Below are 15,993 nucleotides of genomic sequence, written 5' to 3' on the forward strand. Positions count from 1 at the left end.
ATATAATCTAGGTTCTTGAAACGGGTTCTCATCGGGTCTAGATTCTCCATCCTTGACTTGATTTTTGGCTTTCTTGGGGAGTTTTCAAATTGATTGTGGGTTCAAGGGAATTCATTCCCACGGGTTCATATCATTTGTTCCCCCTCTCCTCAAAAGGATTCGACCTCGAATCTTCACCTACATCAAAAGGAGAAAGATCAGAAACATTGAAAGTTGCAGAAACTTTATACTCACCTGGAAGATCCACTTTATATGCATTGTCATTAATTTTCTCAAGAATTTGGAAAGGTCCATCTCCTCGAGGATGTAACTTAGTCCTTCTATGGGCTGGGAATCTTTCTTTGCGCATGTGAACCCAAACCCAATCTCCTGGTTCAAAGATGACACGCCTTCGTCCTTTATTGGCTTGGGACGCAACCCTTTCATTCTTTTGGGCAATTTGAAGCCGTACCCTCTCATGAAGTGACTTCACTAACTCCGCCTTCTTTTGTCCATCCAAACTACTCCTGTCATCAACAGGTAAAGGCATCAAATCCAAAGGAGTAAGTGGATTAAATCCATAAACAATTTCGAAAGGAGAGTATGAAGTAGTAGTATGCATCGTCCTATTATATGCAAACTCTATAAATGGCAAACAATCCTCCCAAGTTTTTAAATTCTTATGAACAACAGTGCGTAAAAGTTGAGTTAAAGTCCTATTAACTACTTCAGTCTGACCATCAGTCTGCGGATGACAAGTAGTGGAAAATAAGAGCTTAGTACCCAATTTCCCCCACAACACCTTCCAAAAGTAGCTAAGGAATTTAACATCCCTATCAGAAACAATACTCTTAGGTACACCATGGAGTCGCACTATCTCCCGGAAAAACAAGTCAGCTATGTTGGTTGCATCATCTGTTTTATGGCATGGAATGAAATGTGCCATCTTACTGAATCTATCCACAACCACAAAAATAGAATCTCTACCCCTTTTGGTCCTAGGCAGCCCCAAAACAAAGTCCATAGATATGTCTACCCATGGCTCACTAGGAACGGGTAAGGGTGTATACAACCCATGTGGCAAAACCTTAGATTTGGCCTTTCTACATGTAATGCACCTTCCACAAATACGGTTAACATCTCTCTTCATCTTAGGCCAAAAGAAATGTTCATGCAAAATGTCTAAAGTTTTCTTGACACCAAAGTGTCCCATTAATCCCCCACCATGTGCCTCACGCACCAATAACTCACGCATAGAACAATTTGGCAGACAAAGTTTGCTTTCTTTAAACAAATAACCATCATGCTTGTAAAACTTACCAAATGCCGCCTTATCACATGCCACATACACATTAGAAAAATCAGCGTCATTGGCATACATGTCTTTCACATATTCAAACCCAAGCATTTTAGCACTCATAGAAGTAAGAAGTACATACCTCCGGGATAGAGCATCAGCAACAATGTTCTCCTTACCTTGCTTGTAACGGATGACATAGGGAAATGTCTCAATGTATTCCATCCATCTAGCATGCCTTTTATTCAACTTACCTTGACCCTTGAGATGCTTCAATGATTCATGATCGGTGTGGATCACAAATTCCCTTGGCCATAGGTAGTGCTGCCAAGTCTCTAATGCACGAACAAGAGCGTAAAGCTCTTTGTCATAAGTAGGGTAGTTCAGGGATGCCCCACTTAACTTTTCACTGAAGAAGGCTATGGGACGCCTATCTTGCATCAAAACGGCTCCAATCCCAATTCCTGAGGCATCACATTCAATCTCAAAAGTTTTGTTAAAATCAGGTAATGCTAACACAGGTGCAGAGCACAACCTTTCTTTAATAGTGGCAAAAGCATTCTCTTGATTAGCCCCCCAATGAAACCCAACATTCTTTTTAATTACCTCAGTGAGTGGTGCAGTAATGGTGCTGAAGTCTTTAACAAAACGCCGATAAAAGCTTACTAAGCCATGAAAGCTTCTTACCTCAGTGATGCTTTTTGGCGTTGGCCACTCCTTGATGGCCTTGACTTTCTCTTCATCCACCTCAATACCCTTCGTACTAACAACATAACCAAGAAAAACAACTTTTTCCATGCAAAAGGCACATTTCTTGAAATTAGCATACAACTTTTCACATCTCAACACATCAAACACATATCTCAAATGGTCAATATGTTCATTTAAGTTCTTGCTGTACACTAAGATATCATCAAAGTACACAACCACAAACTTGCCTATGAATGCACGTAGGACATGGTTCATTAATCTCATGAAAGTACTGGGCGCATTTGTAAGTCCAAATGGCATAACCAACCATTCATAAAGCCCATATTTAGTCTTAAAAGCAGTTTTCCATTCATCACCCTCTTTCATTCTAATTTGATGGTACCCACTTTTAAGATCAATTTTACTGAAAATACATGAGCCATGCAATTCATCAAGCATATCATCCAATCTAGGAATGGGATGGCGATACTTTACCGTGATATTGTTGACCGCCCTGCAATCAATGCACATCCTCCACGTCCCATCCTTCTTTGGCACCAGTAGCACTGGTACAGCACAGGGGCTCATGCTCTCCCTCACGTACCCCCTGCTCATCAAATCCTCAACTTGCCTCTGAAGCTCCTTTGTCTCCTCTGGATTACTCCTATAGGCTGGTCGGTTTGGAATAGCAGCCCCGGGCACAAAATCAATCTGGTGCTCAATGCCTCTAATGGGTGGCAACTCATTTGGCATCTCATTCGGGAATACATCCTCAAACTCCTGCAACAAAGAAACAGCCAAACTAGGAAGAAACTGGTTAGTTTCATCAAGAGTAAGATAAGACTCTTTATAGACAAGAAAAATCATAGGGCGATCTGCGAAGAAAGCCCTCTTAACCTCACTCTCTCTTGCATAGAAACTCACTTTTGCCTTTCCTTTTCTCTCAGAAGACTCTCTTTCTTTCTTCTCTAGTGGCTCTACTCTTTTTTCTTTACTCTCAGCCACCTCTCTACTTTCTTTTTCACTCTTTCTTTTATGCTCTTTTTCACTCTCACTCTTTCTTTTTTGCTCAATCTCTTTTTCACTCTTCCTTTCTTGATCACTCTCATTTTCACTCTTTCTCTTCTGATCACTCTCATTTTCACTTTTTCTTTTTTGAGCAACCTCACTTTTCAATTTCAATTGGTCCTCATAGACCTGGCTTGGAGTTAAAGGAGCAAGCTTAATTGTTTTGCCCTCCTTTTCAAAGCTGTACTTGTTCTTGAACCCATCATGTGTCACCCTCCTATCATACTGCCATGGCCTCCCCAACAAAATATGGCCCGCATGCATAGGCACAACATCACAAAGCACCTCATCCTGATACTTCCCAATAGAAAAAGTAACTAACACTTGTTTATCCACCCTAACCTCTCCACAATCATTCAACCACTGCAATTTGTATGGTCTAGAGTGTTTTAAGGTTGGTAAATTCAATTTCTCAACCAAAGTAGTGCTAGCCACATTAGTACAACTCCCTCCATCAATGATCATACTACATACCTTATTGTTGACATGGCATCTAGTATGGAAAATGTTCTCTCTCTGTTGCTCTGCATCATCCACCTTAATGTGTGCATTAAGAGCACGCCTGGCAACAAGAGACTCACCTGTCACAGGGTATCCACTCCATCATCATCACTAGCATCATCCAACTCGGGCACCTCATCACTATCATCCTCACTCTCAGTCATCACCTCTCCATTGTCACGCATAATCATCACCCTCCTATTTGGACATTGAGAAGCAATGTGCCCTGAACCCAAACACTTAAAACATTTGATATCTCTATTCCGTGAAGGTTGGGATTCTACCTTGGGTTTGTTGCTAGTTCCCTCATCTTTTCCCTTAGGTGGTTCGGTCTTTCTCTTTGCTTCACCTGGATCATTCCTATCCCATTTTGATTTCCAAGTAGTGCTAGAAACCGAAGTGTACCTTGCTGCCCCTTTTCTCTTTAATTGTCTCTCCACCTTCATAGCCATGTGCACCATGTCCTCTATCTCCACATAATGTTGTAATTCAATTACATTGGCTATGTCCCTATTTAACCCACTAAAAAATCTAGCCATGGTGGCCTCTCGGTCCTCCTCTACATTAGCCCGAATCATCGCCACCTCCATCTCCTTATGGTAATCCTCTACACTCCTAGACCCTTGTGTAAGATTTTGTAATTTCTGGTAAAGGTCTCTATAGTAATGGCTAGGAACAAATCTCCGCCTCATGAGAGCTTTCAACTCTCCCCATGTCTCTATAGGCCTCTCATAATTCCTCCTCCTATTGGTCACTAATTGATCCCACCAAATAATAGCATAATCAGTGAATTCAATTACCGCCAACTTCACTTTCTTCTCCTCAGAGTAATTATGGCAATCAAACACCAACTCTATTTTTTTCTCCCACTCTAGATAAACCTCAGGGTCAGTTCTATCTTGGAAAGGTGGTATTTTCATTTTGATGCTACCAAGGTCTCCATCTACACCATCCCGACCCCTTAGATTCCCCTCAAATCCTCTTTCATGCCTAACTCTTCTATTTCTACCCGACCCAACGTCAGATGCTAAGTCTTCCTCATCCTCACCATCTCCTTCATTCTCATACTGATTTTCAACTCTATGCTCACGTCGCCTCCTGTCCCTCCCACCTTGTAGATTTCTAATCGCTGCTTCTTGATGATCCATCCTATCCCTCACTTCACCCAACACCAAGTTCAACCGCTCAAACTGTTGTTGCATGGCTTGCAACACAAAGGATGAGTTATCAGGCACTACACAAAAGAATGTTAGTGGGAAAAAAAAAAATAAACCTCACACACTCCCTCACGTGTTTACACTCGAATAATGACACTCCACTCGTGTTTCACTCTTAATTGGCTTTTTTCGATAATAGTCTCACACTCTCTTGCCTTTTACCTCAAGAGTTTTCCCACTCCAGTTCTTTAAGAACTAATTGACTCAATCAAGACAAAGCAACTTTGTTTTATCCCAACTAGTAATTAGGTCCAAGAAACAAGAACAAGAGAAACACGGAAGGAATGAAAAAAAATGGCACGTGAATCAAGGAAATTATACGAATGAAACAGTTAACAATAAGACAAGATACCAACTAGAATCACCCCCTTTGATGATAAGGCTCAAGAAAAAAATCCTCGAATTTTTTTTTTTTTTTCCTTTCTTTTCTTTTCTTTTCTTTTCTTTTCTTTTCTTTTCTTTTCTTTTCCTTTCACCAACTGATTTGATCACAAACAAGAATAAGCAGTTGAGAAAACCCTAACAATAACTCAGAAACCCTTGGGCAAGTGATATACGGCAGCCCCTAGAACAAGAGATTTCAGCCAACACAAACCCTAGAACAATGATTTTCAGCAACCCTAACAATAGTGAAGAAGTCTGCTAACCACCACTATTTTTTTTTTTTTTGTAATCAATCCTAGAACAATGAAGCCCTAGAATTAAATATGCAAGAAATAAAAGATAGAATAAGACCTGATTGGAAACCTTGCTCTGAATACCAAATGATATGAACCCGTGGGAATGAATTCCCTTGAACCCACAATCAATTTGAAAACTCCCCAAGAAAGCCAAAAATCAAGTCAAGGATGGAGAATCTAGACCCGATGAGAACCCGTTTCAAGAACCTAGATTATATTAAAATCTAGACCCGTTGAAGAACCCGTCTCAAGAACCCAGATTACAAAGGAGGAACGCCACAAAGGTTGTGATTTACCTTTGATAAGTTCAAGAGTTCAATCAAGAATAAGAGGAGAAAACTCAACTCACAAATAAAATTCAATATTGTCTGATCTCTCAAATGAGGCTACAAAGAGTTTTTAAACCCAAACCTAATCAAAACCCTAGCCAAAATAAAGCCCCTTTTTCCCAAAATTACCCTTGATGAACAGTACGGCTACAGTACCCGCGGCTACAGTAACCCCAACAATAAATTGATGAAACCCTAGTTCCTAAAATGTAACTTTCCAAATAAGCCCTTGGCCAAAATACAAGGCCTTCCCAAAAACATAGTTCATGAGAAATAAGACATGTGAGCCAAGCATTTTCAATTCCACTTATTCTAAACTAGTAAAATAAATCATTAACCAAATTAGAAGCCTCCAATAACAATAGGCCGTATCTCTAAATCATGTCTTCCTCAGCATAAATAAAGTGGATCAAAGCTGGTTCTTCTTCTTTAAGACCCATCTTCAGTGTTGGGCTCTTGCTGGCTTCATCCCAAGTGGATTGCACCAATCCTTGCATTGCTTCCTTGATCTTCTTGGCCCTTGATCTTGTAATTGGCCCATCTGGAACATGCAAAGGATCTTTAAGAGTAGGCCCACCTTGGTTCCTATCACTGTGTTGAGACTTTTCCTCATGTATTCAAATATACACAAGGAATGGAAAATTTTGTGGTTAACGCTTTAGCAAGAAGGTACGTCCTTATCTTCATTTTAGATGCAAAATTGTTGAGACTTGAATATAATAAGGAATTGCATGCTAATGATGATGACTTTGCTAATGTGTATGGAACATGTGAAAAAACATCGTTTGGTAAGTTCTATAAATTAGATTGGTACTTGTTTAGAGAGAATAGATTTTGTGTGCCAACTAGTTTTATGCTTAAGTTGCTTGTGTGTGATAGACATGGTGGTTTGTTGGGTAACTTTGGTGTAAGGAAGACTTTCAATATGTTGCATGAACGTTTGTGGGATAATCATTTGCCATTCACTGACGTATTGCATGAACGTTTGTGGAAGTATCATTTGCCATTCATTAACGTGTTGCATGAATATTTTTGGAAGTATTACTTGCCATTCATTGAGTTTGCATATAATTGGAGTGGTGTAAGAAAAACTTTAGGTGTGTTTCATGAACGTTTGTGGGAGTATCATTTGCCACTCATTGAATTGCTACATGGACATTTGCGGGAGTATCATTTGCCCTTATTAGAGTATATAACCTTGCATACTACTATTTCTTATTCTCCATTTAAGGTTGTTTATGGTTTTAATCCACTTACTCCTTTACCTTTGATGGCTTTGCTTGTTGATGATAGGAGTAGCTTGGATGAACATTTTCAATTTCTTGAGAAAATTAATGAAAATACACATGAAGTAGATCTTTCAAGTAAGTATCAAGTTTTTGCTATTTTCAATGTTACTAACATTTTTCCTTTTGATCCAGGTGGGCTTAGTCTTAAAGATCATTTACAAATTCCAGATGGGCCAATTACAAGATCAAGGGCCAAGAAGATCAAGGAAGCAATGCACGGATTGATGCAATCCACTTGGGATGAAGCTAGCAAGAGCCCAACACTCAAGATGGGCTTGAAAGAAGGAGAACCAGCTTTGATCCACTTGATTCAAGCTGTGGAAGACATGACTTAGGGCCTATTGTTATTGGATACTTCCAATTTGGTTAAATGATTTATTTTATTAATTTAGAATAAGTGAGCTTGAAGATGCTTGGCCCACACGTCTTATTTTTAATGAACTCGAGTTTTCAATAAGGCCTTGTATTTTGGCCAAGGGCTTATTTGGAAAGTTATTTTTTAGGAATTAGGGTTTCAAGAGGTACTGTATCGTTACTGTAGTTGTACTGTAGCCGTGGGTACTGTAGAGCGACACTGTTCATCAGGGCATTTTGGGTAAAAATGGGCTTTATTTTGGCTAGGGTTTTAATTAGGTTTAGTTTAAATACTCCTTGTCGCCTCATTTGAAGGTTAGACAATATTGAATGTTATTTGTGAGTTGAGGTTTTTCCTTTTGTTCTTTATCGAACTCTTGAACTTATCAAAGGTAAATCACTACCTTTATGGCGTTCCTCCTTTATAATCTAGGTTCTTGAGACAGGTTATTTAACCGGTCTAGATTTTGATATAATCTAGGTTCTTGAAACGAGTTCTCATCGGGTCTAAGTTTTTCCATCCATTGACTTGAATTTGGCTTTCTTGGGGAGTTTTCAAATTGATTGTGGGTTCAAGGGATTTCATTCCCGCGAGTTCATATCACTATGGTCAAGGTAGTACAGAAGGATGTCCGCGAGCAAAAAACTCAAAACGGTTAGTTTTGCCACTTTGCCCACAATTGGTTTCAAACCAAGTAAGGGTAAAGTAGGTAAAATTAGAGTTTCTCCGATTCATCTCGGGTTGGGGCATACATTTCCTAAGGTCAAGGTAGTAACATGGGAATCCTACGAGCGAAAAACTCCAACCTATTATTTCTTCCACTTTGCCCTCAATTGGCGTTTGGTAAGTTTTCTAGGCATGATGGATTTTTGTTTCAGGAAAATAAACTGTGTGTGCCTATCTGTTCTTTGCGTGAATTGCTAGTGAGAGAAGCTCATGATGGTGGTTTGATGAGTCATTTTGGTGTAGCTAAGACTTTAGGAATTTTGCGTGAACATTTTTTTTGGCCTCATATGAAACGTGATGTGGAAAGAATCTGTGAGAAGTGTATCACGTGTAAACAGGCTAATTCTAAGTTGAAAGCCCATGGTTTGTACACCCCTTTGCCAATACCTAGTGAACCTTGGACTGATATTTCTATACATTTTGTTTTAGGTTTACCTAGGACTAAGAGAGGGAGAGATTCAGTTTTTGTGGTGGTAGATAGATTCTCCAAGATGGCACACTTCATTGCATGTCATAAAACTGATGATGCATCACATATAGCTAATTTGTTCTTCAAAGAAATTGTTAGGATACATGGTATGCCTAGGACTATTGTTTCTGATAGAGATGCGAAGTTTTTGAGTTACTTTTGGAAGACTTTATGGGGAAAGTTGGGAACTAAGTTGTTGTTTTCTACTACTTGTCATCCACAAACAGATGGACAAACTGAAGTAGTGAATAGAACTTTGTCTTCTTTGTTGCGTGCTATCATTAAAAAGAACTTGAAAACATGGGAAGATTGTTTGCCACATGTTGAATTTGCTTACAATAGAAGTATACATTCTGCAACTAAGTTTTCACCATTTGAAATTGTTTATAGCTTTAGCCCATTGTCACCTTTGGATTTAACCTCTTTACCTTTGAGTGAACGTGTGAACTTAGATGGCAAAAAGAAGGCAGAATTTGTAAAGATGATTCATGAAAAGGCACGGCTAAACATTGAAAGGAGGACTAAACAATATGTCCATCAAGCCAACAAGGGACGCAAGAAGCTAGTGTTTCAACCAGGAGATTGGGTTTGGTTGCACTTAAGGAAGGACCGTTTTCCGGAGAAACGACGTTCAAAACTCCTACCTTAGGGTGACGGACCATTTCAAGTAGTGGAACGCATCAATGATAATGCCTACAAGCTTGACTTACCAGGTGTGATATGAACGCCCCCAACAATTGTGATGAAACCCGATAACAATAATGGCTTGGAACCCCAAGATCGTATTGACAAGATTTGTTGAGCCTTGACCGATCACCCAACTAGATGAAAACCAAGACTACGAAGGATTGAAAACGCCACACCAAGAAATCAGAATCAAGGTGATAAGTTTGGAGCTTGAATGCCACAAGATTAACTTGATAAGTTCAAATAGTTCTTTGAAGAACCAAGAGGAACACAAGACCTCACAAAGACAAATAAGCTTATGAAATTTCAAATCTGCTATTAAAACTCGAAATAACCCCTCTAAATACTTGGAACAACCCTCCAAGAATAGGAAAAGTCATAACTACTGCTTTAAAAGCAACACAAATATTAACATAACAAGTCCCACGATTTTTAGGCCTCTTGGACTTCTAGAGGCAGCCAGAAATGAGTAAATGACTAAATTCAATGTATTTCAAGTACCCAGGCAAGACCAAGTTCATTCACCTATTTAATATTCTTGAAACTTAACAAATTCACGTCCTTTAATGGATAGACCATTCATCATATTTCTACATGCTAATTAGCCTCTTCAATTGCCTTGATGACATGGACTAAGTCTTGAATATTATTTGAGCCCATCTTAGTCTTTTTAGAATCAGCCCAATTCTCTTGGATTAGCCCATTTAGTGCTTCCTTGAAACGTTTGGCTCTAAGTCTTGTAATTGGGCCACTAGGAAGTGACAAAGGGTCTTGTGCAAATTCAGCTCCATTCCCACTTGTATGACCAGCATGTCCAGCTCCTTGGTTTGCATCAAGGTGAGTATGGTGTCAGTGCAAGCTTTAATGTTGCAGATTTGTCTCCTTTTGATGTAGGTGATGATTTGAGGACAAATCCTTCTCAAGAGGGGGAGAATGATGCAAACCAAGGAGCCGGACATGCTGATCATACGAGTGGGAATGTAGCTGAATTTGCACAAGACCCTTTGTCACTTCTTAGTGGCCCAATTACAAGACTTGGAGCCAAACGTTTCAAGGAAGCACTAAATGGGCTAATCCAAGACAATTGGGCTGATTCTAAAAAGACCAAGATGGGCTCAAATAATAATCAAGGCTTAGTCCATGTTATCAAAGCAATTGAAGAGGCTAATTAGCAAGCAGAAACATGATGCATGGTCTGACCATTAAAGGAAGTGAATTTGTTGAGTTTCAAGGATATTAAATAGGAGAATGAACAAGGTCTTGGCTGGGTATGTTAAATACATTAAATCTAGTCATTTAGTTATTTTTGGCTGCCTCTAGAAGTCGAAGAGGCCCAAAAAAACGTGGGGCATGTTTATGTTAATATTTGTGTTGTTTTTAAAGCTGTAGTTATGACTTTTCCTATTCTTGAAGGGTTGTTCCAAGTATATAGAAGGGCATTTCGAGTTTTATTATCAGATTTGGAATTTCAAAAGCTTATTGTCTATGTGAGATCTTGTGTTCCTCTTGGTTCTTCAAAGAACTCTTTGAACTTATCAAGTTAATCTTGTGGCGTTCAAGCTCCAAACTTATCACCTTGATTCTGGAGAGACTCTTAAGATTTCTTGGTGTGGCGTTTCAATCCTTCGTAGTCTTGGTTTTCATCTAGTTGGGTGACTGGTCAAGGCTCAACAAATCTTGTCTATAGAATCTTGGGGTTCCAAGCCATCATTGTTATCGGGTTTCATTACAGTTGTTGGTGGAGTTCATATCATTTACTTCTAGAGGCAGCCAAAAATAACTAAATGACTAGATTTAATGTATTTAACATACCCAGCCAAGACCTTGTTCATTCTCCTATTTAATATCCTCGAAACTCAACAAATTCACTTCCTTTAATGGTCAAACCATGCATCATATTTCTGCTTGCTAATTAGCCTCTTCAATTGCTTTGATTACATGGACTAAGCCTTGATTATTATTTGAGCCCATCTTGGTCTTTTTAGAATCATCCCAATTCTCTTGGATTAAGCCATTTAGTGCTTCCTTGAAACGTTTGGCTCTAAGTCTTGCAATTGGGCCACTAGGAAGTGATAAAGGGTCTTGTGCAAATTCAGCTACATTCCCACTCGTATGATCAACATGTCCGGCTCCTTGGTTTGCATCAGCAGGGGCAAAGTTGTAAAAAGAAGAGTTGCTCCGATTTGCACCGAGGTGGGGAATACTTACCCTATGGTCATGGTAGTATAGAAGGATGTCTGCAAGCAAAAAACTCAAAACTCTTAGTTTTGCCACTTTGCCCACAATTGGTTTCCAACCAAGCAAGGGTAAAGTAGGAAAAATAAGAGTTTCTCCGATTTGTCTCGAGTTGGGGCATACATTGCCTAAGGTCAAGGTAGTAACATGGGAATCCAGTGAGCGAAAAACTCCAACCTCTTATTTTTTCCACTTTGCCCTCAATTGGTTTCTTATAAAGCAGGGACAAAGTTGTAAAAAGAAGAGTTGCTCCGATTGGCACCGGGGTGGGGAATACTTACCCTATGGTCATGATAGTACAAAAGGATGTCCGCGAGCAAAAAACTTCAAACTCTTATTTTTGCCACTTTGCCCACAATTGGTTTCCAACCAAGCAAGGGTAATATGGTAAAAATAAGAGTTTCTCCGATTTGTCTCGGGTTGGGGCATACTTTGCCTAAGGTGAAGGTAGTAACATGGGAATCCAGCAAGCGAAAAACTCCAACCACTTATTTTTTCCACTTTGCCCTCAATTGGTTTCCTATAAAATAGGGGCAAAGTTGTAAAAAGAAGAGTTGCTCCAATTTTCACCGTGGTGGGTAAAACTTACCCGATGGTCATGGTAGTACAAAAGGATGTCCAAGAGCAAAAAACTCCAAACTCTTATTAGACGTAGGTAGTTAATGATGAATACTAAGGATGATCATCTCGTTTGGTCTTCTCTCCATATTCTCTTGATTTGATGCTCATCCTGGGAATGTTGGATTCATCCCAACTTCCTGGATTAATATCCATTATGATTCCACTGGTGATTATGAGATGGAGTTGTGTAGGTCGTTAAGACTCCAACAACCTGATTCTCATCACTTTTTAGGGCTTTCATGTTGAGCCCACTTCTTACTGAGAGCAACTCGAGTCCCTTCAGTTAGCTAGCTAATTCCCTCTGCGTGGGCAAAAGGGAATTCATTTTCTGAGGAAACTGCCCCGCTAGTCGATTGACCTTCCCCAATGCAAGCTATAATATCTAAATCTGGACAAGCGTGGTGATCGTTTAGTGGGCACCTGACCGACACCATTTATAGGTGGGAGTCCAGTAAAAGTCCCACTTCGCAATTCATTTTCCCAGGCCTCGGATGTTTCGAAGGTCAGTGACTTTCCATAACACTCGTCCCACTTACTTAGCCAATATCTGTGGCACCCCCAGCCCTTACTCGAGATTTGACAGAAATTGAAACACCGAGACATGCAACACCAGAGTTACCCGCCCCTCTTGTACATGGCAGATAAGATGCAATGCACCTACTGATAACTAACAATATGCAGTATATCACAACAGAACGTCAACTATAGTCAATTTTAAGGAAACATTAGTCATTGTACCAAACCATAAGATCCCAATACTATTGCATAATTCAAAAGAGTCATCCAAGTTGATACGAGTTTCTAAAGAACTCCCAAAACACAGGACCAAAACATCAAAAGCTAAACAGAAGATCCTTTCCCAAAATTGGAATAGGTTAGAACCAGGGTCCCATCCTCAAGCAGACTTAAGAACATTCCGCTAGACAAGCGAACGTCTATGTCCAAACCCAACCCCGTGACTATCTCCTTAGCGTCTACGGCAGAGTTATTATCTTGTTTTAGATGTCTTGACACAAAACTCATATCTTACTTTAGCCTCAACATCTTTTGAGGGTCCAGTGAAGAAACATCGACATCGGACTCTTTGATAAAAGCTATTTGATGAGAACCAAACTCGGCCTAGACTTAAAGATCCTTTGCAAGTTCCAGATGTCAATTACAAGATCAAGAGCTAAGAAGATCAATGAAGCAATGCAAGGATTGTTACAATCTAACATTCAAGATGGGCTTGAAGGATGAATATCAAGTTTTCATTCATTTGATAGCTATAGAAGAAGGCAACAACATGACTTAAAGACTTTGGGCACTTGAAGGCTTTCAACTTGTTTGATTCATTTAAAAGACTTATTTTATTAGCTTAGAATAATTGAGTTTATTATGGAAAGAACCTAAGGGAGGCTTATGCAAGGGTATGTTGGGAAAGTTATTATTTTATTGAATTAGGGTTAGGGTTACTGTAACAAGTACTGTAGCACGCTACAGTAGCCCAGCACTGTTCATCAGGGCATTTTTGGGAAAAGTGGCTTTAGTTTGGCTAGGGTTTAATTAAGTTCTGCTTTAAATACTCTTTATTGCCTTATTTTAAGAAGTTTATGAACTTTGATAAATTTGTTCATTGTGAGTTGAGTTTTACTCCCTCTTGTTCTTAATTGAACTTTTGAACTTATCAAAGGTAAATCACAACCTTTGTGACATTCCTCTTTGTAATCTAGGTTCTTCAGACAGGTTTTTCAACGGGTTTAGATTTTAATATAATCTAGGTTCTTGAAACGAGTTCTCATCAGATCTAGATTCTCCATCCATTTGACTTAATTTTGGCTTTCTTGGAGAGTTTTCAAATTGATTGTGGGTTCAAGGGATTTCATTCCTGCGGGTTCATATCATTTTCTATTCAGAGCAAGGTTTCCAATCAGGTCTGATTCTATTTTTTAATTTCTTGCATCCTTAAATTTAATTCTAGGGCTATATTGTTCTAGGGTTGCCCAATAAAAAAAATTGCAGAAAAAAAATGTAGGCTGCCGAAATTCTTAAGTTTTTTTGGTTTGGCTGAAATTTGCATATCCTAGGGTATCAAAATGCTAGGGTTTCTTACATCTCTAAGGTTGTCCATTGCTTCGAGTGTCATTCTATTGATTCTCTTCTATTTCGTTGTCAATTCTTGTGTGTTTTAATTCAATTGCTTGATTTTTACAATTGAGTATTGTTGTTTGTGATTGAATTAGAGAAGAAAAGGGAAAAGAAAAGAAAAGAAAATTCGAGAGAAAAAAAAAACAAAGAAGAAGAATAAGATGGAGAAGAAGATAAGAAGAGGTAGTATATTCAATGGTTGCTACATAGTTACAACAAATTGAAAGAAAAACATTTGCTGATTGAGCTTTATCATCATAGGGGCTGAGTATATCTTTCTAGTTGGTATCTCGTTTTATAATTACTACTTTCCTCGTATCAATTCCTTGAGTCTCGTGTCATTTTATTCATTCATTGTTTCTTGTTTCTTGGATCTATATTATTGATTGGAATAATACAAGGTTCTCTTGTCTTGATTTAGTTCAACTAGTTCATAAAAAACTTGAGTGGGAAAACTACTGAGGTAAAAGGCAAGAGAGTGTGAGATTATTATCGAGAAAAAACCAATTAAGAGTGAAACACGAATGGAATGTCATTATTCGAGTGTAAACACGTAAGGGAGTGAGTGTATGGGGTTTTCCACTAACATTCTTTTCTACAGCACTTTAAAATGTCTCATCGGAGTGGCTCTTCACCAAAAGGGATGGTAGATAACTCATCCTTTGTGTTACAATCCATGCAACAATAGTTTGAGCAGTTGAACTTAGTGTTGGGTGAAGTGAGGGATATGATAGATCATCAAGATGCGGTAATTAGAAATCTACATGGTAGGAGAGATGGGATACGACGTGAGTCTAGTGTTGAAAATGGGTATGAGAAAGAAGAGTCTGGTGATTCTCTTGTTACTAGGTGTGCACTCAATACAAAAATTAAGATAGATGATACAGAGAAGCAGAGCGAGAACATTTTTCATACTAGATGCCACATCAATAAGAAGGTATGTAGTACGATAATTGATTTGAGGAGTTGTATTGATTTGGTTAGCACTACTTTAGTTCAGAAATTGAATTTACCTACCTTGAAACACCCTAGACCATACATACTACAGTGGTTGGGTGATTGTGGGGAGGTTTAGGTGAATAAACAAGTGCTAGTTTCTTTTTCAATTGGGAAATACATATGGTCCTTTGTGATTTAGTGCATATGCATGCTGGTCATATTTTGGTGGGGAAGCCATGTCAGTATGATAGGAAGGTGATCCATATAGGTTAAGGAACATGTACAGTTTTGAAAATGATGGAAAAAATAATCAAACTTGCTCTTTTAACTCCAACACAAGTTCATGGGGACCAATTGAAACTAAAAGTGAGGTTGATCATAAAAGAAAGAGTGAAAATGAGAGTTATCAAAAAAAAAAGAGTGAGAGTGAGAGTGAGAGTGATAAGAAAGACAAGGTGAAAAAGAGATTGAACTAAAAAGTAAGAGTGAATCTGAGATTGAGCTGAAAAGTAAGAGTGAATGTGAGTGAAAGTGAGATTTAGAAAAAAAGAAATCGTGAGGCCGAAATGGAGAAAGAGAGAAAAAAGAAGAGGGTGAGACCTAAGACTTCAAAAGAAAGAAAGAATGAGTTGAAAAATAATTATCAGGTTGAGAGTTCAAAAAAAGATGAAGGAAAAGAGAGTGATAGAAAAAAAGAGAGTGAAAAGCAAAAAGAGAGTGAAAGGGAAAAAGAGAGTGAAAAAGAAAAAGAGTGTGTAAAGAAAAGAGAGAGTGAAGAAAGTGA

General features: G+C 38.8%; 1 protein-coding gene across 1 annotated transcript in view; it reads right to left on the bottom strand.

Moving 5' to 3' along the window:
* Positions 1–244: 244 nt before the first annotated feature.
* The window catches only part of LOC121247287, a gene marked incomplete at its 3' end in the record, with an annotated part of 46,039 nt that continues 30,290 nt past the window's right edge, over positions 245–15,993 (bottom strand). The window contains 5 exon segments of the mRNA XM_041145657.1: positions 245–584; positions 945–2,515; positions 2,594–2,934; positions 3,136–3,634; positions 3,637–4,233. Of these exon segments, the coding sequence (XP_041001591.1) occupies positions 245–584; positions 945–2,515; positions 2,594–2,934; positions 3,136–3,634; positions 3,637–4,233 (3,348 nt within the window).

The sequence above is a fragment of the Juglans microcarpa x Juglans regia genome, chromosome 1S (assembly GCF_004785595.1).
Source record: "Juglans microcarpa x Juglans regia isolate MS1-56 chromosome 1S, Jm3101_v1.0, whole genome shotgun sequence".
Classification (NCBI taxonomy): domain Eukaryota; kingdom Viridiplantae; phylum Streptophyta; class Magnoliopsida; order Fagales; family Juglandaceae; genus Juglans; species Juglans microcarpa x Juglans regia.